The 23,848-nt window shown below is 37.2% G+C and overlaps 2 protein-coding genes across 2 annotated transcripts in view; both read left to right on the top strand.

The window, feature by feature from the left end:
- The window catches only part of LOC101845662 (heme-binding protein 2), a gene marked incomplete in the record, with an annotated part of 9,531 nt that extends 5,027 nt beyond the window's left edge, over positions 1–4,504 (top strand). Inside the window, 2 exon segments of the mRNA XM_005089866.3 lie at positions 1,149–1,326; positions 1,786–4,504. Coding sequence (XP_005089923.2) covers positions 1,149–1,326; positions 1,786–1,963 — 356 coding nt within the window.
- A 1,924-nt stretch (positions 4,505–6,428) lies between these two features.
- On the top strand, positions 6,429–22,774 carry LOC101845438 (transmembrane protein 243). The gene is made up of 5 exons (XM_005089865.3): positions 6,429–6,753; positions 9,983–10,169; positions 11,392–11,442; positions 13,376–13,480; positions 18,537–22,774. Exons 2-5 carry the CDS (start codon positions 10,110–10,112, stop codon positions 18,675–18,677), a joined length of 357 nt encoding a protein of 118 aa, XP_005089922.1. The 5' UTR covers positions 6,429–6,753; positions 9,983–10,109; the 3' UTR covers positions 18,678–22,774.
- The last annotated feature ends 1,074 nt before the right edge of the window (positions 22,775–23,848 follow it).

Here is a 23,848-nt window from a genome sequence, read left to right as displayed (position 1 = left end):
GGGGGCAGGGGGTTAAGTTTGTTTCCCAAATGAAAATTCTGTTTTTGACAACTGAAAAAACCCAAAGAAATGCATCTTTTAATAAGCCTTCCACCACAAGTACATCCACCAATATAAGACTGTTGTGCATGTAAGTACTCAAACAATCTTTCTTATCTCTCCCTCTTTAACTCTTTATGTCTTCTTCTTTTCATTCTCTTTCTTTCATTCTCTTTCTTTCATCCCGCTCCCTTTCTCTCACTCGCTCCCTTTGTAGTTTAATTGTTTCGTTCCAAGGCCCAATGCCAATGATGTCATGAGACACATCACATGCTCTTGTGTTTTTGATCAGGTAATCTAGCTTTGGAGAGACAATGGGCCATCACAAACTAAAGGTTGCTTGATGGATATACATTCATTCTCTTTGGGTCACTACACACTGTGTGTTGGCCTATTGATGTGTTGTATAAGATAATACAGGCTAACAGTTCTCTGGTAAAACCTCTCTCAGGCCCATTTCTGTTTAGTTATTTTAAATCATGGAAGACTTGATAATTTTTTTTACTTGAGAAAGTCAGTGGAATTTAGACGACAGAACTCTCAGGATTTATTTTGATTGGAGCATTTCAGCTAATCTATAGTTTTCTTACAAAGACAAAGGAGGAAAGATTAGGGATTGTAATTTCTTTTAGATTACTGCTTTGTTTTTGGATTGATGAACAGTTTTCAGTTTAAACAATCCCCTCTGTACATGCACATGTAAATTCATTTCCAGGCCTGATCAGATTTCCCTATGGTGTGTTCTCATGCAAAACTTGGCAAGATTTAGGAGGAACAATTCATGTTATTATCACTGATGTGCAATGAATTCTTTTGCTATTTGCCAAGAACCCTTTTATACCTTAATATCTGTTTATCACAACCAACTTTTTGTCAGCACTGGTATAGCTGTTTTAACCAGAGGGCACTGTTTATGTACAATATACAGTCTAGTATAGCAAAACGTGCATATGAGGGAACAGATTTTCAGGTTTGGAGTTTTTTCTTATACATGTACATTTATATTTTTGGTATTTAAAACATGTACTCAGCAAAATTAATGAAAATATCTCAGAGTCTCGCCGATATTTGTATGTGCTTGCTAGACTGTATTTGATACTTTGTTGCAGAGGAGAAAATTACCATGACTGCCCCAGTCCTGGACCGGATTATTCCGGGGCAGGGCCCAGCCTGTGAGAACAACTTCACCATGTCCTTCTACATGTCCACCTCCGTCAAGGATCCCCCACAACCAAGTGACAAAACTGTATACCTGAGTTCATTGCCCGAACAGAGAGTATTTGTGAAGTGAGTGGAGATTTTATAAAATGAACATGACTAAATGTCTAACAAAGTAGAGAGTGCGTGCTCATTTGAGCGTATACGGTTGTGAGTGCCACAAAAGTTCTACCAAACAAACTGAAATAAGAGAGTGAAAATGAAAACAAAGATGACTATTTTTGCAATGGGGGAAAAGTGGGGTTAAAACAGCATTAATTAAAAACCATTTATTCATAATGTTGTGTAATTGAGGCCCAATTGTTATGTGTTGCCTATAGGAGATGAAATGACAGTGTTTGCAGGTCAATTTCTAAAACTTGTCATGAGAAAAGAAAATATGACGAGTCTCAGTTTTGATTAGTTTGTATTGACAAATGTTTATTATGACCACCTTTGTTTACTCAATCTAAATGTATTCAATCACTCAATTAAGTTCTGAAAGTTCATTGCTGCTTCTATTACTGATATATTCTTCTCCCATAACAGGGCGTTTGGTGGATATGCTTCTCAATCTGATTGGCTGAAAAATGCAAAGGAATTGGCCATGGCATTGCTGAAGGATGGAAAAAAGTTTGACAAAGACTACTTCTACTCTGCAGGCTATGACAGTCCATTTAGAATCCTGGACAGGCACAATGAAGTGTGGTACATTGCTCAAGAGTAAATGCCATTACGATGGGAAGGGAAATTAAATGATTGTGCATTCATTTTTGTTTCTGTCATATAACCTTTCCTAGGGCGGCTGAAATCAGTGATGAAATTTGTTTGTATTTCTGTTGTTTAGTTAATTAGTTGTTTTTTCTTACCAGACCTATTCCCTTGATTTCCTTCCCTTTGATGTTTTTTTTATGTTATATAGATTTGTAGGCCTCATTATACTTTTTGGGCAGTGTACGAAGAGAGATTTTTTCTGAGTCCTTTAGTAGCTGCCAAAGGAAATTGTCTTGTTTTAAATCCGTTTGCTCTTGAAACTATTAAAAATACTCACTCATTTATCTACAGTCTCTTGAGGTCCATCCATGGATACTTGTCTACTTAAATTACATTACATGGATAAAAATGAGGGCTGTATGGATTTGGGTACTTTGTGTGGTTTTATTTTTTTGTACAGCTGCACATGTGCGGAAGCATTCTTCTCAACAGTTTGCATTGTTTTGGAGATTGAGCATAGATCTGACATTGGGATCTGGTTTGCTGAAAGAGTTAGTTGTTGAAAACACGTTTTAAATCTGTTTACATCAGATCTAAGTTCTGTGAAGAAGGTGGCTTTTTAAAAAATCGCTCAGTTTATATAACATCATATTTTAGTGGTAAAGAAATCAACTGAAGAATTTTATAGATACTCGGTCTCATAAGAAATATTATATATATATATATATATATATATAATGTATGCAAGTATATGCAAGTACAATCACATTCCAGTGTATTCAAGATTTATTAACATTAATTGTAGCTGTAAGTGTCATAGTACACAAAAACAGGGTGTTGGTGTCTTGAAATTTATCTCATATTTTAATTATTTCTGTACTAACGTTTTCATGATGTATGATAGTGGATTACAAGACTGAATATGTATAAGTGTTGTTGATTGGTCTTTGATCTTTTAGTTACACCCTCTCTTGTTCCTCTATGATATTACTTTATAAGTCAAAATACCTCATTTTTCCTGTTGTTTTTAGAATTTGATCTCACACTAAAGTTTGAAGAAATGTTAATTGTTGTTACGATTGTTTCAGACTTTGTCCGGGGACGCTTTTATTGTAAAATTGAATTGGTTTAATTTTTATATTCTGTGCAAAAATGTTAAACTTGTTTAACTCATTCAGGACACAATTTTTTTCAGCTGTTGAAACCATTTGGATGTAATTTTCTTACTCCACGAATCATTTTGAAGATATCATATACGGAAATAAAAAACGGCTTTTACAGATGGTGTAGTAAATATTGTAGAGGCAGCTAGTTATCATTGAAAAGCTTGTTGAATTCTGATGTTCACAGATATTACAAAAGCAATAGAATAATGAAACAAACTTTTTAAATTGCTGATATATATTATATCATTTGTTATGTTCGAAAGAACCAATCTGAAACGAGAAGTTATAATAGGGGTGGAGGAACGTGCATTGTTCCTGTCAATCTATTCAAAAGCGTATGTAAGACTGCGAGAAGAATTATAATGATGGATGAGACGAGTCCATTTAAGTTTTCTTATGTCGTCATCAGATCTAAATATGTTATGTTTGAAAATTTAAACCAAGTAATGGCTAACATCACACTGCGTTCCAACGGTTAAGTAGTGGTAGATCTACATGCAAAAGAGTTATAGTAAAATGTGAAGTAAGTGGCATTTTTTCACCATTAGTATGCATTATGCTGTCCAAGGGGTTTTATACACCCCACATAATTTAGCCAAATTTGATCATTTTTTGCATAATTTCTGATTATTTTCCTTTATCATTCTTTTTTAAAATTAATAGAATCGCATAATTTCACATTTTTGGGCTCAATTTGCATAATTTCAGATTTTATTTGGGCTTCTTGAGTAGACTTAATGACAAACTTTCAATGAACCTCAAATTAATCAGTCATTAGTTGTAGTTTCAATTTAGAAGCAAATAGAGTCTTTTCAAATGTCAACATGCTTAACATTTGGGCTCATCATGAGGTCTATCTTCTGTTTAGAATCTATCAGTAGAAGTAATAGTGATGTTTAACAGGAGGAGTTACCCTTGAGGACAATTTTCTATGTCTGTTGCTCGAGATCAAATCTAAGTACACGTATAAGTTAGACATAGTAAAATCTCTTGATGCGCAATTTTATTTTGGCATAGGTACAGCGGTTGCTATGGAAACGGCCGCCATCTTGAAAATAAACAATGGATTTCATATTCCTAAGGCTTTCTTATTTATTGACCAAATTTGACCAAATTTGGTGAGAGTATACCTGAACTAGACCCTATCAGAGTAACAGTAAGTTTTTTCTATAAGTGCTAAAGAGAAAAAAATATGAGAATTTTCCCGAAGTATAAAAAACTTTTTCTACCTTCAGATTGCGTAATCACTTGCCAATGGAAAAGTGTTATTTCTTTTCTCAAATGTCTATCTGTTACATTGATGGCAGGTTTGCCATCTATGTTTCCTAAAACTTGCTTGTCAAAAGGATGAAAGTCAAATAAGGAGTAGGGAAAAAACTGCAAAAAAATTATATTTTGCGAAAAACGACAATAATTGGGAAAATTCACTATATTAATCTATCCTCATGTTTTCAAAGGCAATTTACCAGGAGAATAAAGACTTTCTCAATTGTATCCATGCTATTTTTAGACAAAAAACTGGTTGATTTTAAAAAATCAGCCAACATAAAATTTGCATAGCCCAAAATCTGCAAAATCAAGGGTCGCTCCTCCCCTTAAAGAATGCTGATGGCACCGAGTGATTTGCTGGAACAGGTGCTCATCTTGTTTTTACTCCACGCAAACTAATGTTTACAGTAGGTGTGTGTTTGCTCTACAAATAAGTGTTTATTTTTCATACACGTGTACTTAAACTAAGGTGATATAAGGGTTTCCACCGTAATATATTGAGCCATTTATTTTTTCCTTTTATGTGTTTCAGATTCAGATTTTACTTTGTGATAATGTAAAAATGAGAACTTTTCAAGAATATCTGAGTGACCACATAAAAAGTTATTGGTATAAATTTTGCTGTGTATTTAGATTTCTCTTGATATGTTAATGACATGCTTAATTCTTACTGGCCCATTAACCCTAAGAAAAATCCCTTTGTCACACTGGTTGAAAACGAACCTCAGAGATTGTATACATTGTTTTATACATTTTGATCTAAAGTGAGTCTTTGAATAAACAGATTTCTAATGAATTTTTCTTCCTTTTTTTCTCTAGATATAGGTAGTATTGTTTTGAGTTGTTTAGAAGTTGTCTGACACTGACAGTACTTCTGATAGGTCTTTGATTCTTCTGCTCTTCATATCTCTGTGCTTGTTTTTGTCCTCTTGATTTTCCCTGTAACTCTTCTATAGGGCCAGTATATAGAGCTTTGCGTCAAATTTCGTTTTCATACCTCGTCTGCCTCTAAAAAAGATATAATTGTCATAATATTGTCATAATTATGAAAGGCATAGATCTATACATACTGCCGTAAGCTGGCAAAATGTCTTTTTTTTCCTTCACAGCAGTTTCGAGATAAAGATTCAAGGCTTTTTGTCAGTATAACCATTTAAAAAAGACGTTTTATTCCAAAATTTGAATTCCAATTTATTCAAAAACTAGAGGAACTTTCACTTCGATTTTTGCAAAAAAGTAGGGTGACTGATTAGGCTTTCGATTTGGCGAAAAAAAAAGAAAAAAAATTGGAGCAAAAAATGAAAAAGGCGTTTTGTCAGCGTTATGGCAGTATAGTGCATAACCCCCCCAAACAGTATATGTGTACACATTTTACTATTTAAAGGCCCTATCATTGCCCCAGCAGACCTGGAACACTCAAAAACATTCTCAGCTTCCTTGGAGGCATATAGATCTAATATGCACTTCATGCAGTGCAAGCAGCTGATTAAACACTGACTAAATCTTCCACTGTTTATATCGGGTTTGAGGAAAATTTGTGTAAAGTGCCTCTCCCTGATGGGGGTTGGAACCTACAGCCTTTCAGTAGGCTACTACGAGTTCAACGCTAGCACCACCGACTCCACATTGCAAATCAAAAATCAAAATTGGTCAAAACAAAGGAAAACATAAAGTTCAGAAAAACTGCGGGATATATGTATATATGGGCCATTCCTTCTGATACAGGAACGTAAAAATTGACAATTACAGTGTCATTAAAGCGTACAGAATATTGGAAGAGTATACAAATAAAGGATATATATATAAAATAATGTAATGTTTTTTTTAGAGGTTTTGGGGTTTTGTATGTTTGTTTGTTTATTTGTTTGTTAGTTTGTTCTTTTTTTGTTTGTTTTTTTTTTCGGGGGGGGGGGAGGGGGAAGGTCGGGTGACCGCAGTGACTCCGTGATTATACACGTTTCGCGGTTGATGAGTTTTGACCGCCAAAAATACTTTACAGCGCTCAAGCTGGAAAAGTATGCGAACAGTTCCGTGTTTTTAGTGTAACATTTAAACAAGGGAGATCACTGTAATATATTATTCATCTTCAATCTTTGTTTTGACTGACCAGAGACAGATCTAACAGTCACGATCAACGGAAAACACCTACTGCTGGCGTCATGCAATACAATTGCTCCGTAGTTCTCCTTCGATAAAAAACACACAGACACAAAAAAGCAGCGATCAGCTCTTGCATACGTTTTGATAGGATTCTTTTAAGACTTTTCATATCCTTTCATTTCCACAAGAACCTCTGCCAGCTATCTCGCATTCGTCTTCTGAGAGTGGCTGAGTAGTTAGTACTGAGTAGATCTACTGTTCATGCCAGGTAGGAAAATTAAGGTTTCTCTGTAATTCTTTTCGCTTTTGTATGTTTTTGTTATGTCAGAGCTCTTATACCGCCTGCCTAACTTACTGCAAGGTTTTGCCAATGCACATAAAGGAAGGAAGGAGTTCCGCAGAGGGCCAGCCAACAAAACAACATTCAATTTAATTTAGTAAAAGAGCGTGGTAGATTGGTGATCTTGTAGTTCCATTCGTTAAAGTCCATGATCCATTTGTTTACATCCATAGAAGAAATCCAGAAGTCTTCATGACCAAATAGGCAACACAAAGAACAGGGATACTACCCGAACTGCAAAACATTAAATTATGGTAAAATTCAGGGGGCATTTGATCTGTCACTGTCTCTGATCCTCCTGATCCAAGAAAGAACCCTTGCCCTTGTTGTCGGAAACACTGAAGACACAATGCCTCCTCTTTTTTCTCTCAGGAATCACAAAACTGTTCCTGCATTGCCATAAACATGTCCTCCCAAAATGTGTACTGCGTAGAACACTTTGGGCACACCACTTCCTTCAGCAAAATACCATGCAGCTGTTAAAAAAACGCGGCTTTTCTGGTGTTTTCGGGTATATAGTTGAAGATGCACGGCTGGCACGAATCCATAACATGATTTGACCGAGACAAGAAGAGTCGCGAGAATAATAGCAAGACTAAAAAATTTCAAACTAAAAGGGAATGGTGACATTCTATTACTACTATAAGCAAAGCGCTGCAGATGCAGTGAAATGCACACATATGCGCAATAATTAATAAACAAAACGGTTAGATCTCACATGCTCAATAAGTAATATTCAGAATGATTGGATGGCGCATGTGCACAATTTATGAAACGTGATTCACCTTGCAATCGCCTTGATATTTCCCGATGTATTAGTACGCAGAGTTCCTGAAAATATACATAGAGGCCTACAATACAGGTACCAATGTCTTATTTACAGGACGTTTGCGATGGTTTTGAATATCATATTCGTTAATAACACACCCTAAAACCTTTAAAAACACCATTAGTAAAGCAGTCAACTCAAGTTGGGTCCAATACTACAATTAAGCCTGTATTATTTCCCCTCTAAACCGCCATTTCTGCCAACTCTCTGAGTTGTTTTTTGTTAAGTAAAAAATTAACCCCGCAACACTGCCAGAGGACAAGGTACACGCACGACACTAACACATAACTTGGCTTGCCTTGGACCAGTTGGGGGTGCTCTTGTGGTCTAGAGGTTAAGGGTGTTTGCCTCTCATTCAAAGGTCCCGTGTTCGAATCTGGGTAGCGATGGAAAAATGTTCTTCTATAAAATTTTCTCCTTTCCTCACCTCCTTTCCTGCTCTCTAGCCATATTCTGACGTCTGCTTTCGCTTCCTCCTTCTGCCCCCACCCCTCACCCCCTTGGCCCCCTTCTCTGGGCTCCTGACTCTTTCTGCATAGCCTTTCCACTGCTTCTCCTTGGCTCCTTCTTACTGCTGTCTTTCAGCCACACCCCTGTTCTTCTGGTAGGAAAGATCTACACCTAGCCTTCTCGGACAAGTGCGAAAAATCTCGGAGGTCCTGTGTGCAAGTTGCACACGTTAAAGATCCCTTGGTGGTCCAAAATCGATAAGTGTAGGCTTTGGCCGCCACCAGGGCAAAATTCAAAATTTCCTACCAACTGAAGATATTAGGTGTGACCCGTGCGCTCATATGACCTTATGCAGTTGAGAGCGCCGTAAAACACACACACAAAAAAAAGACCAGTAGGGACTCTAGATTGATGCATATATTGATGGCATGGACACTTTACTTTGTCTTTTTGTCATAATCTTCATTAGAATTTGCTGCATGTTTCCTCCTTGTTGATCTTAAATTTCATGGATTCCCATTGCATTACCGTAATATATTACCCACAGTACTCTGTATTGTAGGGTAAGCTGGAAATTCAAGCCAAACCTAACCAAACTTTATATAATAGTCAAGGCTTTAGGCATTTAGGTGCCATACTAGGCAGTTATCCTCAAAATGATAATAGGATGAGATCCAAATTTCCAGTGAAAATGTGACAATTGTGCTTCGCTCATTTTGAATCCCAAACACTTGACTACTTTCTGATAGAAGACAAGTCTGGAATGCATGTCTCTGGACAGAATGCAAAATTTACAGGATAGGCAGAGAAATGGTCAATAATGATATATCAATCAATAGATGCAGTTTCAGGAAAATTATAATTATAAACTAAAGAACTTAAATGTTCCAATTTTATTCAGTAGTACAGGTACTGGAAGAAAATAAATATGAGACAGAGAATAGAATTTGAAGAGAAATGCTTCTTTTTGGCATTAACTGCTTTGTGCTATGATCAAGAAATTCATTCATATATAGAGAATTTATTTATTTAGATCCATACTTTTACCTTAATAATAGTACTGAAACCTTACCCTTCCATGTCTCTAAATCACCTTGTTCAAAATTTGCAGCCCCTGAAGTCGAATGTTTTGTTACTTACATGATAGAACATTCATACGAGAACACATCTCCTATCTTTGGGGGTACTACTTTCATACCCATGTCTTCTGAGTATGACCCCCCATCCCTGCCTCCTTTTCCTTCTTCTCGATCGCATCACACTTGGAGTCTGGTATCTGTCATAAATTGGGCCGTCCTGCTCAGTTCATCTGTCGGCCCGTATAGCTTCTCTTGTAGCGTCAGTGGGGTTGGCCACGTTTCCTGTCTCAGGGCCCTGTGTGTCTTGCAGTGCTGAAGGATGTGTTCAACAGTTTGGTCCGCCTCTCCACACTGGCAATTTGGTGATTGTACTACTGGTCCTCCTTTTCCTATTCTTACTATTCAAAAGCCCAGAATTCTACCTCAGTCAGTGGCTGTAAGTGGGTGGTTGGTGGGTGCTCTGGTGTGGTTTGCTCCTTCTTTCCTATCAAACATCTATTGTCCTTATCTACCCTCCTTCTATTTTGTGTTTATTACTCTCTTGTTACGCCTCGAATCTTCGACACTCATATATGACTTTATTGTGTTGTGAGCGCCGTAAAACCTTACTAAAACAAACAAGTGGCTGTAATTTGAATGTAACACATATCATGTATTTAACAGGGAAGAAAAATTTTTGGTCTTTTTCAAAATGTGACAGAACATATATACCTTGATGACATTTAGAAACAATCTGATGTGATAGAGCATATTATAATAATATTGTCATTTTCACCTGCAATGTATTTCACGTTTTCAGGGATGGAGTTTGCTCTGTAATTTAGAGTTCGAGGGAAGAGGCTTGGAGCATTGTAGAATTGCTGTGTTTCAGCGTCCTAAACCATATCTGTTTCTACAAATACCAGTACAATAATTGCAAGACAATCATGGATCACAGGGAACTCGATCCGCTGGATCGGCCACTATTTGGTGCTCCTAGATCATCGGTGAGTCCTTAGCATGGCATATATTTTTTGTTGTTATTATGCTTATGTCGTTTAGGGTAAGATTGTGTAAGACCTACCAATGAGACCCATTATCTATCATATAACCTGAGATCAAATCTAACTACACATATGCACAACTGAGACATAGTGAAATACTTAGAATTACTATTTAATAGTTTACTGATATATTATGTTTTGTAAGAAAAAGAGATTTTATTCATTTTCAGCTTTCATATGCCCCAATTTTGGTATCAAATGTCGATCTGTACCATATTTGCACATACGTTGTATGAAGTAGGTAAGAAATGAGAAAAGTTTGATAATTTTGAGAAATAGTGAAACTGTGGACATTGAGTGACCGTATGGATGGTTTATACGATTTTATTTTACGTAAAGATTTTTCACCTGCTATTATGTTTATGATTATGATGGAGACTATAAGCTGACAGACTCTGGGATGGATCCTGAAGAGGGGGGGAAAGCAGAGATGGACATGTTCCTACTGCAGTGACCCCAACTCAGTGGACAAGTAGTATTATACATTATTATGTTTATCTTTTTATAGTATAGCCGAGCCATACCCAAGCAAACAAAAAAATTCTTTCTCATTCTTTACCACCCTCTTTCTATATCTCACCTTTTTCTTTCTCTCTATATCTCCTTCTGTCTCTCTCTTTCACTCTCTGTTTTTCTGTCTCTCTTCCTTCCTGTCTTTCTCTCTCCCTCCATCCCTTCCCCTCTCTCCCTCTCTCTCTGTATCTCTCCCTCCCCCCCTTTTCTTTTTATATCTCCTCCCTCCCCCCTTTCTTTTTGTATCTCCTCCCTCCCTTTCTCTCTGTATCCCTCCCCCCCCCCCCCCTCTGTCTCTACCCTCTCGTTCTCTCTCCCCCCCCTCTCTCTATCCTCTCGTTCTCTCTCTCTCTCTCTCTCTCTCTCTCTTTCTCTCTCTCTCTCTCTGTCTCTCTCTCTGTCTCTCTGTCTCTCTCTCTGTCTGTCTCTCTCTCTGTCTCTCTCTCTCTCTGTCTCTCTCTCTCTCTGTCTCTCTCTCTCTCTCTCTCTCTCTCTCTCTCTCTCTCTCTCTCTCTCTCTCTCTCTCTCAAGATAGACAATCTTTTTTGCATAAATACGTGATGTATGAAATTGTATCGTGCCAGTGACTTGTTATTTGTGACACAGTGACAACTTTTCTAATTTTTGTCTCCTTTTGTTTAATTCCTTCCAGGATCGAGTCATAAACCTGGTGGTGGGCCTTTTGACGGGGCTGATGGTGTTTGTAAGTTAACTCAAATTTGATATTTTTGAAATTTACATCATGGCTTTCATCATAATCAAAGTGATACAGTAGAACCTAACAACTACCTGTTCAAGGCAACCCCTTTTTATTTTTTTATAGTAGAGGGTTTTACGACGCTCGCAACTGCATAAGGTCATATGAGTGCCAAGGGGTGGGTATCAACAGAGAAGTCTTTACAGGGAATCAGACTTAGACTGCTCACCTCTCTAGCTTCAACAGCACAAGGTCTGCTTCGACTATCAAGGCACCCCAAAATAGCAGGTCACAAGGGAATGACAAACATACAAAAGAAGTAGAGGAAAATGACAATAGTAAGGATCAGGAAAGAAAAAGCAGCAGTTCCCTGTTGTAAATCAGGCACAGTTATGAGCGTGACATGAGTCAGCCCATTTACAATTCTACTATGCTTGAACGAGATATGTCCCCCCTTTGGGAATGGCCTAAAGACACTTCAGTCAGTAGCACTGCCTCAGGGGGTGGGCAACCCCTGTACAAATGACCACTTCCCTCGTTGTATTTTTTCGATGCTGTAATGACACAATCCAAGAGGACCATCTGTCTAAGATGAAGACTTTTCTCATTGACTATGACTAGTCGTCTTTGACTGGTTTTACTAGTTTTGACCCAGCAGGATATGAATGTTATGACATGAACCTTGGTTTTGGGAAAGGAGCCTTAATTAAGTGTTAAAACACAGAAAGAAGTTCATGGTGCATTGTGACCATATGTTCTTGACAGGATGGAGAAATCTGCTATTTATGTGGCCTTGTGAAAAGGAAAGAGAGATTTTCCTCTTTTTTCCAAATTACCTAACGATGATGATATTTTGCCAACTGTATTTAACACTGCAATGTCCTTGGAAGGTGGGGATTTGGTAAAATGAAAATTTCAACTCTGATAATGGAGTAATCATCGTATGTGAACCTTTTGTTGCACTACCCTTGATCAGAGGTTTTGTTCATACATATGTGTCATGATGCAGTTTAATCAGGTGCTCGTCAATTTTTTTTACATATGAAGTTATAGATATAATCTTAAAGCCTGTTCATTTGCCTTGCTTTTGATGAATTAAATACTCATCTTATCTTGAACAGAAGTCGAGATATATATATGTGCAATTGAAGGAGGTTGGGGTGGCTTGGTAGCTGAGGTTGAATTCGCAAGAAAATGGCTGCCAAAGTTTGGTGACTTCCAAAGCTTTAGGAGAGTCCTTGGAAACTGAGAATTTACATTTTTTATGCCTTTGGTTAGTGTTTTTCAGTAATATACACACAGAAATCTGTTTTTAAATGGACATAAAAAGTGTTGAGACTGAAAAAGAAATATCATTAAAAATTGCCCTTCGAGTGGAAAAATGCTGTTGTCTACAATTTCAATATTTTGATGAGCGCCTGATTTCACCAAGATGCCTCACATATTTTGTCTTCCTGGCAGCTATCTTAAATCATATCATGTGTATGCATAGGTAGTGAGAACAAACTGAAAGTCACTGAAAATGTAGCAGAAGACAAAAACTCTCAACGAAAGTCTCTTTTGAAGTGGTATTGAAGTCTGGTTTTGTGAACATTTCCAAGGGAGAACGAAGTCATGACCAAGGTATAGAGCTGTATTTTGAAGTGCGATTTAGCTTTGGTAGTTAAGTTTTAATTGAACCATCTGTCACTTTTATTATGACTGACTATGAGATATTTACAAGTGAGCCTGCTCTAGACACCTCCTGTCGCAGACCACCATCTGTAAAAACAAGCACTTCCTACTCCCCCCTCCCCCCTGCGTTTTTTCTAGATTATAATGACACTTTCGAAGAGGACCACCTGTTTAAGATGACCAGTTTGCTCCTCGACATCGGGTGGTCGTCTTGGACAGGTGTGATTGTACTTCATAAAAGAAATTGTTCAAATTCTTTCCTCAGGTGACCCTGATCAGTGCTTTTGTCTTCCCGAGCTGGCCTCCCGATGGTGTCAACGTATTTTTTGCTTTTGTCATCGTACTCATTTGTGGCTCCCACTTGCTTTTGGTGAGTTTGGTTACCCAAGGGTTGGCCAACTTTTCACACACTGAAGAATCATTAGAGGAGCTCTTGTGGTCTAGAGGTTACGGTGTTCGCCTCTCATTCAATAGGTCCCGGGTTTGAAACCTGACAACGACGGGAAAATTTTGTTCTCTAAAATTTTCTATTTTCACCTCCTTTCCTGTTATTTAACCATGTTCTGTCGTCTGCTTTTGTCTTTACTTTCTTCCCGTCCCCCCACCCTTTTGCCCCATCCTCTGGTCTCCTGACTCTTTCTGCAGCCTTTCTACTGCTACTCCTTGGCTCCTTCTTAAAGGTGACTTTCAGCCAAACCCCTGATCTTAAGGTAGGTAAGATCTAGCCCATAGCCTTCTTGGATAAGGGTGAAAAATCTTGGAAGTCCCATGTGCAAGTTGCGCTCATTAAAGATCCCCTGGTAGCCCAAAATCAATAAGTGTAGGCTTCGGCCACCACGCTGGCAAAATTCAAAATTAATTCCTTCCAAACTGAAAATGTTTAATGTGTCCCGCACGCTCATATGACCTTATGCAGTTGCGAGCACTGTAAAACACTTGCATAAACAAAAACAATTGAGAAGAATCATTCTATTTTCCTCTCTTTTACTTTTTTGTCTACATGTTGCTGCTACAGTAGTTGTTATTTTCACCCCACTTAATTTTACTTGTACTTGAACAGAAGAAGAGAATACTATCAAAACCAGCATATCGTATAGATACTTTGTGGGTGGTTGGTAGGTGCTTTGATGTGGTTTGCCCCTTCTTTTCGTCAAACATCTATTGTCCTTATGTCTTCTCTTTTTTGTGTGTGTTTATTACTTTGTAGTAACACCCCTAATCTACGGCACTTATATGACATCATTATAGTTGCAAGTGCCATATCGTCGGCCCAGAGTACAACTGTCGTATGTCCAAGCACTCCGGTTGTGAGAAATAAGCCTTCAAAGTTTGAGATGGCTCCAGATTCAAATCAATCACCAACTCATTCATCTAACTGTTACCCATTGTTTGTGTGTATAATCAATGTTTCAACTTTAAAAGTTTTCACAGATTTCTGTTTTCCTGTGGAATTGAGAAACAGTTTTAGTTTTAAGAAAACCCAGGTTTCTGAAAAATTGAACTAAATGCCTCAAAGTACAAATGTCGTATCTCCATATTAAGTTCTAACTCTCCATAATCTAGTCTATTTTCTCGGCAAAGTCACTCGCCTGCAGAGCAGAAGGTCCTCCTTGGCTCAAATCCCACAGGAGACGATATGAAAAAAAAAAAAAAAAAAAAAAAACCCAAAAAAAAAAAAAGATTTTTTTTCAGAAGTTCAATGGGCTTTGATACCTGGCTCATATGAAAGTCATTGTTCTATGGCAGACTGAGTTTGAAATTTGAGATGGCGTCTCTCAAATAACCTCACTGTGTTGCAAGGGATGTAAATCTTAACTAACGGTCATTCCAGTTACAAGGGGCACACAGGAGTCCCCGCACCCGTAGTCCCGAGGCCACCTGGTGATCTTATAGCTGCACTACTACGTGTAATATCTCTCATTTGACCTTATTGTGCCATGAAACAAAGTACAACAGACAACACCATCAATGCCCTACAAACTTTTCTGTCTCGTCCAACCAAAAACTAAATGGGCAAAGGAAAAGGGGTAATTTAATTTTTTTCACTTTTGAGAAAAAAACAAACGATTTTACAGTTTGACTTTCTCATTTCTTGCATAGAACACAGTATTTTTAAACATGGCGTACCTGGTGACTCTCCCCCTTTTTTCAGCCAGATTTATGTGTGGACATGTCCATCATTATGAGATATCCACTTATTAGCGTATCACAAAAATGTGAAAAGTTGACAATCCTTCTTTTTCCTATGCACCCTTCAAAAAAGTATAATAATAACGAAAATTCCATTTGATAATAAAAACAACAATCTTCATTGTCCTTTCCAGACACCTTGTTCTCATTGTGTTCAAGAATAACACGTACAGTGAGTTTGAAATAAGACACATAACACAATATACAGTGTAAATGAAATACACACACGCACACATACACACACAGACACACACACACACACACACACACACACACACACACACACACACACACACATACACACACAGACAGACTGACAGACAGACACACACACACACATACCTACCTACCTACCTACCTACCTACCTACATACATACATACATACATACATGTACATACATACATGCATAACTTACATACATAACATGCATGCATACAATTCTATTTAGCTTTTGATTATTTCCGTCTTTTCAACAAGCGCGTCTCATGACCGCATGAGCTGTTTATTTCGTTACAGAACAAAAATCTAGACACTGTTCAGGTCGTGTTGCCCCACCAGGAAAGGGAGGGCCCACAACGTGTCTATATCAAATCTGAATTATAATTTGTCCTCATTTTTGCGCCCCTTTTAAGTGCGGTCATGCGTGCCGGTGTATGTATTGCCTTCTTGACAAACAACTCTGCAAGACCAGGATGCACATTCTTCTGTTCTGCGAATGTGGGATGGTGTGTTTGTGTTTGTGTTATAAGCACAGTTATAAACTAAACTGTTGTGCTAATTTAAAGCCTATATTTTGTTTTTCAGAGTAAAAGTAAAAGGCCCTAAATATTTTCCTGAAGTCTCACCCGACTCCAGATATATTTTCCTGAAGTCTCACCCGACTCCAGATATATTTTCCTGAAGTCTCACCTGACTCCAGCTATTCTTTACATTCCCAATAGCAAATCTGTTTTGATACGGCGTTCCTCATGAACAAAGAATCACACAGGAATAGGTCGCTAGGCTGGTCGTCTTTTCCTCACCACCTCCACCTTTTCCCCTCTTAGAGAGCTCTGGTTGTTTCAAAGGAAAATTGCCTCTTGACAAAATATGCGCAATGCTGAATCAAATCAAAACATTTCAATATATTTGATAGATGGAAATAGGAACAGCAGGTCAATGTGAAAGAAGAATGTTCCAAACTTACATGTATTAACTGTTTGTACATTTTGAAGTTATAAGTATTTTAAAAAAAAATGTGTTCTCTGTCTATGAGTTTGTTTTTACTTCACAGGTACATTTAAATTCTCACAACTGTGAAAAGAGTAAGACAAGAGCAACTCTGATCTGTGGTCTATGTTACTATTTTTCTCTTTTAATTTTTTGTCCGAGTTAATTTTAAAGTTTAGTCGGTCTTGCTTCCCACAATTACGTGTTACTATTGGAGGCGGGGCTCTCGTGGTCTAGAGCTTACAGTGTTAGCCTCTCATTCAATAGGCACACACACACACACACACACACATATATATATATATATATATATATATATATATATATATATATATATACACACACACACACACACACACACACACACACACACACACACACACACACACACACACACACACACACACCCATTACTAATATTATCAAGCAATGTGCCTTTTGTGAAAATGAGCCAAAGATGTTGCAATCAAAAGTAAAAACTCGGATACACGACTATGCAAATTGAGACAACCAAACACCCATGTTCATAAGAAATCAGGCAACAATAATTGGAGGCGTACAGAAACAATAAAAAGTATAACACCAGCTATGTTTTGATTTTACACGCACAACCGGTAGTGTTTGGTCTCCCGGGGATATTCTATACTCAAATCACAGAGAGGGCAGAAATACAAGCAATATGTAGCAGAACAAAAGAAAACAAAAATAGAAATAGAAAGCTTTGGGGACCCCCCCCGCCTCACAAATCCCAGGCACAGAAGAGGCACCAACAATGTCTATGCAAGCACTACAAAAACGAAAGAATTAAGAGTGCTCTGATGATTGCAAAACAATGACAAAAATAGAATTTAAAGAATTTGGGACATACAGACACACTCTGACTCATCAAGACACTCTTTCAAATTCAATGAACATACACTTTTAGGGCCTCTTGATGGTTGAACAGTCCTCTTCTAGACGACGCTATTTTGCTTTGCCCACAAAATCATGTGACGGCACTCTCTCATCCCATTGGCTCAAGTGGAGATACGACAAAACAAATAAATGTATCGAAATTAATGCTTATGGAGTTCGGCAGTTGTACTCTCTTCTTTTTTAATCTGTTTTGGACACATGACAAGTGGGTTCTGGATATCTCAACAAATACTGGGCTTAGTGTCTTCAAACTTATTGGAGACACAATACCTGGGAATTTGAGTGCATGAGTGGTCTTATCTCGAATTTCATGAAAAGTGGACATACGACACTTGTACTCTGGGCCGACGATATAACAAAAAGATATTTTGGGTGGAATAATATTTTGATGTGTAAAAGGCATCTCTCAACAAAGTGTAGAAAGCTGGGATGTCCCAAAACAAATATATTTGTCTTAGCTTTTCACAGCACAGAATTATGCCTATTAGCTTTGTCATTAATAATGTGAATGTTTGAAAAATAACCAGGGCCTGTCAGAACAAACAGATTCTCATAGGTATTGTTAACAAATGGAAAGTTTTAGTGTCAGAATCCTTCATCAAAGTACCATAATTCTAATAAACTACTTTTCCAATTGTATTAAAGGTGTAAAGAGGTAAATGATCTCCAGACTTGGAAAATAAAACTCACACACTCAATTTTTCATTCCTGTTGTGTCTTCTTTTCTTCTTTGCTTAGCATGTCGGCCATTTTGGTTTTGCTGCAATGGCTGCTTATAGACATGATTCAGGTCAGAATAAATTAATGCAATTGACAGCACTGGTATTATTGAGCAAAGTGAAAACTAATACAAAATGATTATTTCAGTAAAAATAAGTCACGAAGACATTTTGAAAACATGAGAAATGCGTAGAGAACTTCTTGGAGAAAATTAAACAACAGCAGAGGGTCATGGTTTTGTCTCCATGAGGTGATAGAGGGGAGGATTTTTTTTTCTGCTCTCATCTCTCGTGTGTTTCACCCTCTACCTCTGTAAATTTGTGCTGATGATGCAGTTGTGTTGATGCTTAGAATCTATAAATAGTCTTCATTTTTATGTGTCTCCCGCAGATCTATTGGTACCGTCAGGGTGACCTGGAGCCTCGGTTCCGATCTATGATCCTTTACAACGCCTTCAACATTGTCATGCTGTGTGTGGTAGGAAATCTGTACATACACGGAGTGGACACACGGAGAGAGTCCTCCCGTTAGCCCCCTGGGACCAGTGAATACTCTTACACATTGCGAATGTTGAACTGGATAGTCAGTGCTACAGACTTGCCACCAGGATAATGTGTGTGTACCATATGACTGAATGGACATTGAAAAGTTTATCTTATCGTATCGGATAATCCATCGGAAGTGTGTAATCTGTATTGAAGTGCAATGTGGAATGAAATCATGGCTCAAAATTAGACTTACAAAAATTGCATTGCATGCACATTCTGTAAGCATGGAGTGAAGGTGCTTGGAAAAGAGTTGAAATAGGTATTTTGGTAATAGCTTGCCATACATTAAATATATATATATATATATAATTTTTTAAAAAGCAGTGGTGAATGGTTCTGACATCTGCACGTGTGTATATGTGTTTTCTTTTTGGTAATCTATGGGTGTATAACTGTAATGTATTTCTTTTGATTGGATTTTCACTTTTCTTTGAGAGTGCAAATAAGTGCAAATACTGAATGTGGTTTCGCTATCTCACTGTTTGTGAGAGCAGGAATGTGTTTTTTGGCATTCCTTGTCTGTGCTTCCAGTTTTTTGTCTTTCAGCGTTTGTGTCTTCTTTCCTTCTAATTCATAACCTCCCCTTTTATGTAGTTTTTTTTTTTTCATACCAGTATCCTACTGTTATCTTTTTTCCTCTGTTCACCACAGTACCCAAATGCGCTGAGATTTTACTCTTCCATACGCAATGGAGTTTATAACGAACTTGGATCAAACGACTTTTTGCAGAAATGAATGATTTTGCTTTGGTCCCAATTTATTTTCCTCCTTTTTGTACTTACCAGTTGAATTCACATGATATGAACATGTTGGGAATGAGTGTCGCTTATAGTTAACCCTGCAGTAGCGGTGCTCGGCATCATAAAGATAGAACATTTAAATCAGTAATTTAATAAGAACCTCTCCCAGGAAATAAGGCTCTTTGAAGACCAACTTTAGTCTGAGTTTATTTATAATTTTCATAAATTAATGGTATTACGGTCAGATTAGTATTATTAGCTGGCATATTATATGAGTTCCTTGGCTGGACCGTTTTTCCGTCTGATAGTTATATATCAAAGAATCGGAGGGAAGTGGAGAAGAACAGCTGATGGTTAACGTGGCTTTAGAGACCACGAGTCAAGAGCAGGCCTATTGTGACTTAAATGAGAGAGAAGGGTGGGGATGGGGATAGAGAAAAGTATCCCTATTGTCTCACTTGTCCTTGAAATTGATAATGAGGCTACTTCTTGTTTCTTTCACATTTTTTTCCTCTATGAAAAACCACTTTAAATGAACTAAGGTTGTAATGAAATGAAGATTTGCTCCTGGAAAGTTCACTTTAGTGAACTATAATAAGACTGTGCTGTAAATATTTTATCTGAAGAAATCGAGAGGCAGTTTTTAAGGTTGCCGGAAGTTGAAACTGTGCCTATGCTCAAAACAAGTTTTGCCCACTTATCCGTCAGTAAACAAAAGTCAGGTGGTAAACGGAAACTCAATGAACGTGGCATTTGTGTCAGTAGCTTATCTGTGCATTGTCTCTATTTCTCTATCGTCATTTTGTATATTATCAACATCCTACCTGCTTATATCCAGTAATGACATTAGGGCTAATAAATGTTTTTTTTGTGTCTGTGTGTTTTCAGTTTGTCAAGTAACTGACTTTGCTTAGTGCTTAGTAAATCACTTTTGTCTATCTTTTCCTCTTTGATTTACATAAGTTACATTTTACGTTCTAGTCACCATGAATATATCTATCAGTTTTGGCGTAGTTGTTATGACTGTTATGAGCTGGACTTAAGCGCTGAACTGACTTATCTGACACGGAACTAATGTGGAGACGTCGTGTTTGTGATATCGTGTGTAATTTCTTCATTTGAACAGACATATTTGGAATCTTACTATTTTTTTCGTCTGATCAATGTCTCATCATTTGGCTTTTGATGCACAGAGCTTACTTTTGTATTAAATTATTTTTTAAAAAATCACAAATGCCACAGCCCTTTTATTTACTCATCAAAATGGATTATGAAAGATAATCTGCTGTAGAATTTTGGAAACCTTGCAGTTTTCCTCTCAGATTTGCTGCTTTTCTTGGTGTGTAGAGTGAATGCAATACTGTGGTCTTTTTTCAGAAATTAAATTCAGTGCCATTTTCAATTGTGATCTACCTTGCATTTCCACGGCCAGATGATGTATTCATCCATTATGACATTTTTTCAGCTTCTGACGCAATAAATTTTGTCCTTTTTCTGCATGCCTGTCATAAATAATCAATTGTTTGTGTGTGTCGCAATGTTCCACATGCACCATGCGACTTACATATATGTGAGGCATGCTGACAAATTAAGTTACTTCTTTAGGATTTTAGCCCTATGGAAATTGATACATCAACATTACATGTGGAGTTTGCACAATTTGTTAGTTATGGAATAATAAAAGACAAGATAGACTTGAACAAAATGGCTTCAACTGAAAATCTATGAATCTGACCCGTCCGGTGTTGATTTTCGGCCGATATATCCATTCTTGGATCGCGAGAAGTAACTCATTTTGTCAGCACCCCTCACATATGCTGACTGTCTGAATGCCTCTGGCTCTTCTTGTGCTGATTTAGCACTTCATATGTGCCAAGAAACTTCCTATTTCTTAGATGCCACGGTCAACTCTGACAAGCTGTTGAATAGCCGGCAGTCACTCTTTTTTACGTATATATGTGAAATCTTTATGTATATTTACTTAGAACCATCAATAGATTCTAAGCTATGCTTGAGAAATACTCAAAATTGTGTCTATTCTGTCATTGTCACTGAATGTTGCATTTGTAAGTAGTGCACAGCACTTGTGTAAAACAGGACTGAAAACTGCGAATAAATCTGCTAGTGGCGCAGTATTGATGTCAAGATGAAAATTTACAAGAATTTTTTTTCATTTGGGTCATATTTGCCACTTTTATCATATAGTTTAAAAAATTGCTTGGCATTCAAGAAAACACAATTCTAAAATTCTTAACGATTTTTAACCCTCTGTGTGTCACTAACAAATAGCTTGTGATGTTCGGGAAAGTATATATGATTTCACCATATTATGTTGGAAAATGCTTGAGAATAGGCAAACCAATCTAGTAAAGGCCATAAACCTATACGTTTCAGAAAGTAGAATGTGAGTAGGAAATACAGCTCATTTGCATAGAATCTGAAATATTTGGCGATATAAAAGAAAGAATACATGAACTGAGATAGCCTTTCAAATTTGAGCAGATTAAATCGGTCATGGCACTACAGAACGAAACATCGGCCATCAACACAAGGAAGTTTAGACGGTTTACGTATTTCTGTGTGAAACACCAGATTAGTTAGGAGACACCGTAATTTCATTTTTGGATGATTACACGTTGTCTGAAAGTGTTGAATGATAAAGCTCATGAGTGTGATTGATATTGTGTCCGTGTGCCGAGCTAGTTAGTTCCGAGGATGTGCCTTCAGAGTTTTCCCCCCTTGCAACAGTTAATTTTTTTTCTTAAGTGGAAGGCAAAGAAATTTATTTTTGCTGGTGTACTGACAAATGTTTTTGCTGACTTACTGAGGAATGTATAAGGATCGTCTTCTCTGATCACAGTGATCTCTGTTTCAAGGTAAAAATGAACGTTTGCCAACCTGTTTGGATGTATTGCTTTTGATGTACCATAAAGAAATCAGACAGGAAAAGCTGATATGATGTTCTGTGATATTTGAATATATGCTGGTCCTTTTTGTATTCATGGAAACAATCATTTAGCAAGTAATATAAGATATTACTAGAAAAAAGTCAAACTGCGGTAAATTACACCTTAATGTTTTTAGCTGCTAGTCGCAGATTTGCCTCGTACTATTTAGTCCTTTACGGGCAGCCGGGTGCAAATTTTGTCTTGCCTTGGGAACTCTTCACAATGTTCCTTTCACCTGTTGTGGTGGCCCTGGTTTTGACAGTGACTGTGCTTCTTATTTTAGCGTATAAGATACAATTTGCAGGGGTGATTAAATCTTCTGTTTCTTGGTTTTATTACCAGTGTAAATTTCTGGAAGGGCAATATTGCTATTTATGTGATCTTCATGTTTTGAGATACCATAGCAGACTAGAGGAACAAATGACATTTATTCCTTTATGATGTGTTTGGGGGAATGATGGGAATTTTAAAAAGTGTTTATGATGACGTAATACTCTTTTTTCTGGGACCAGAGTGTATTGTTATTATTATTATTATTATTATTATTATTATTGTTTTATGTTATTATTATTATTATTATTTTTTATTTATTTTTTTTGTTTTGAGTGTGCACTTTTTGCGTAATTATTATTATTGTTATTATAATTATAATAATTATTATTATTATTTCGATTATTATCATAGTGAGTGTGCACTTTTTGCCTTTATGCATAATACATGTGGTTTTGAATTTTTTAAAACAAAATTACGCTTACGTACTGTGTCACAATCATGAAAGGAATGTAAAATTTTGGAGACTAGTTTGTGCATATTTTGATTTGCTTTCATTAGTGCATTAGACTCTTCTTTTGTACATTACGGCATTCGACAAACTTTCTCACTCAAGAAGAGACTGGAAACTGACGTCTGTGGTGTAGTGGTTTGGGGCTTCTCTGTTATACGCAGGAGACCCAAGTTCAATTGCCGAGTGGGGAGAAGTATTTTATTGAGTTTCTTGGTCTTTCTGCTGGGATGTTGTATCCTTCTAAGCCTAGGTTTGCCCTGACTAGCATTAACTTTGAACTGCCCTTTGATTACTGGTACCATTGGAAGATATGCATTTGTCAATTTTAATGCTGTTGTAAACATTTTGTGGACCCAGTCACTTGCTACGCTCAAAATATTTCCCATGTTTATCTGCATGTTATGGGACCATATCTTGTCTCTAAGAGAATTATAATTACATTTTTTGGTTCTGTATCGTATAAATATGTTATATATGTTGCCCCCCCCTCCCCCCCCCAAAAAAAAAACGTGGAAAAAAAAATACTTTGACACATGACATATTTTGTTCAAGGTTGTTTGGTTAAAATGTGAAAAATGTTGCAAAAACAGTTTTATTTCGATGATGCAATCCTGGATATATACTGTATAACAAGAATAGCTGGAATTTGTCAGGACCAGCCTCGGTAGTTTGAGGGATATGT

The sequence above is a fragment of the Aplysia californica genome, unplaced genomic scaffold, assembly GCF_000002075.1.
Source record: "Aplysia californica isolate F4 #8 unplaced genomic scaffold, AplCal3.0 scaffold00010, whole genome shotgun sequence".
Classification (NCBI taxonomy): Eukaryota; Metazoa; Mollusca; class Gastropoda; order Aplysiida; family Aplysiidae; genus Aplysia; species Aplysia californica.
The sequence above is the reverse complement of the archived record's forward strand: the minus strand, read 5'-3'. Positions and strand labels throughout refer to the sequence as shown.

Bases quoted from the DNA above. Each gene is read 5' to 3' on its own strand.
- LOC101845438 (XM_005089865.3), top strand. From the start codon at position 10,110: ATGGATCACAGGGAACTCGATCCGCTGGATCGGCCACTATTTGGTGCT. The intron at 10,170-11,391 runs GTGAGTCCTTAG...AATTCCTTCCAG, and splicing joins TTGGTGCTCCTAGATCATCG to GATCGAGTCATAAACCTGGT. The intron at 13,481-18,536 runs GTGAGTTTGGTT...TGTCTCCCGCAG, and splicing joins GTGGCTCCCACTTGCTTTTG to ATCTATTGGTACCGTCAGGG.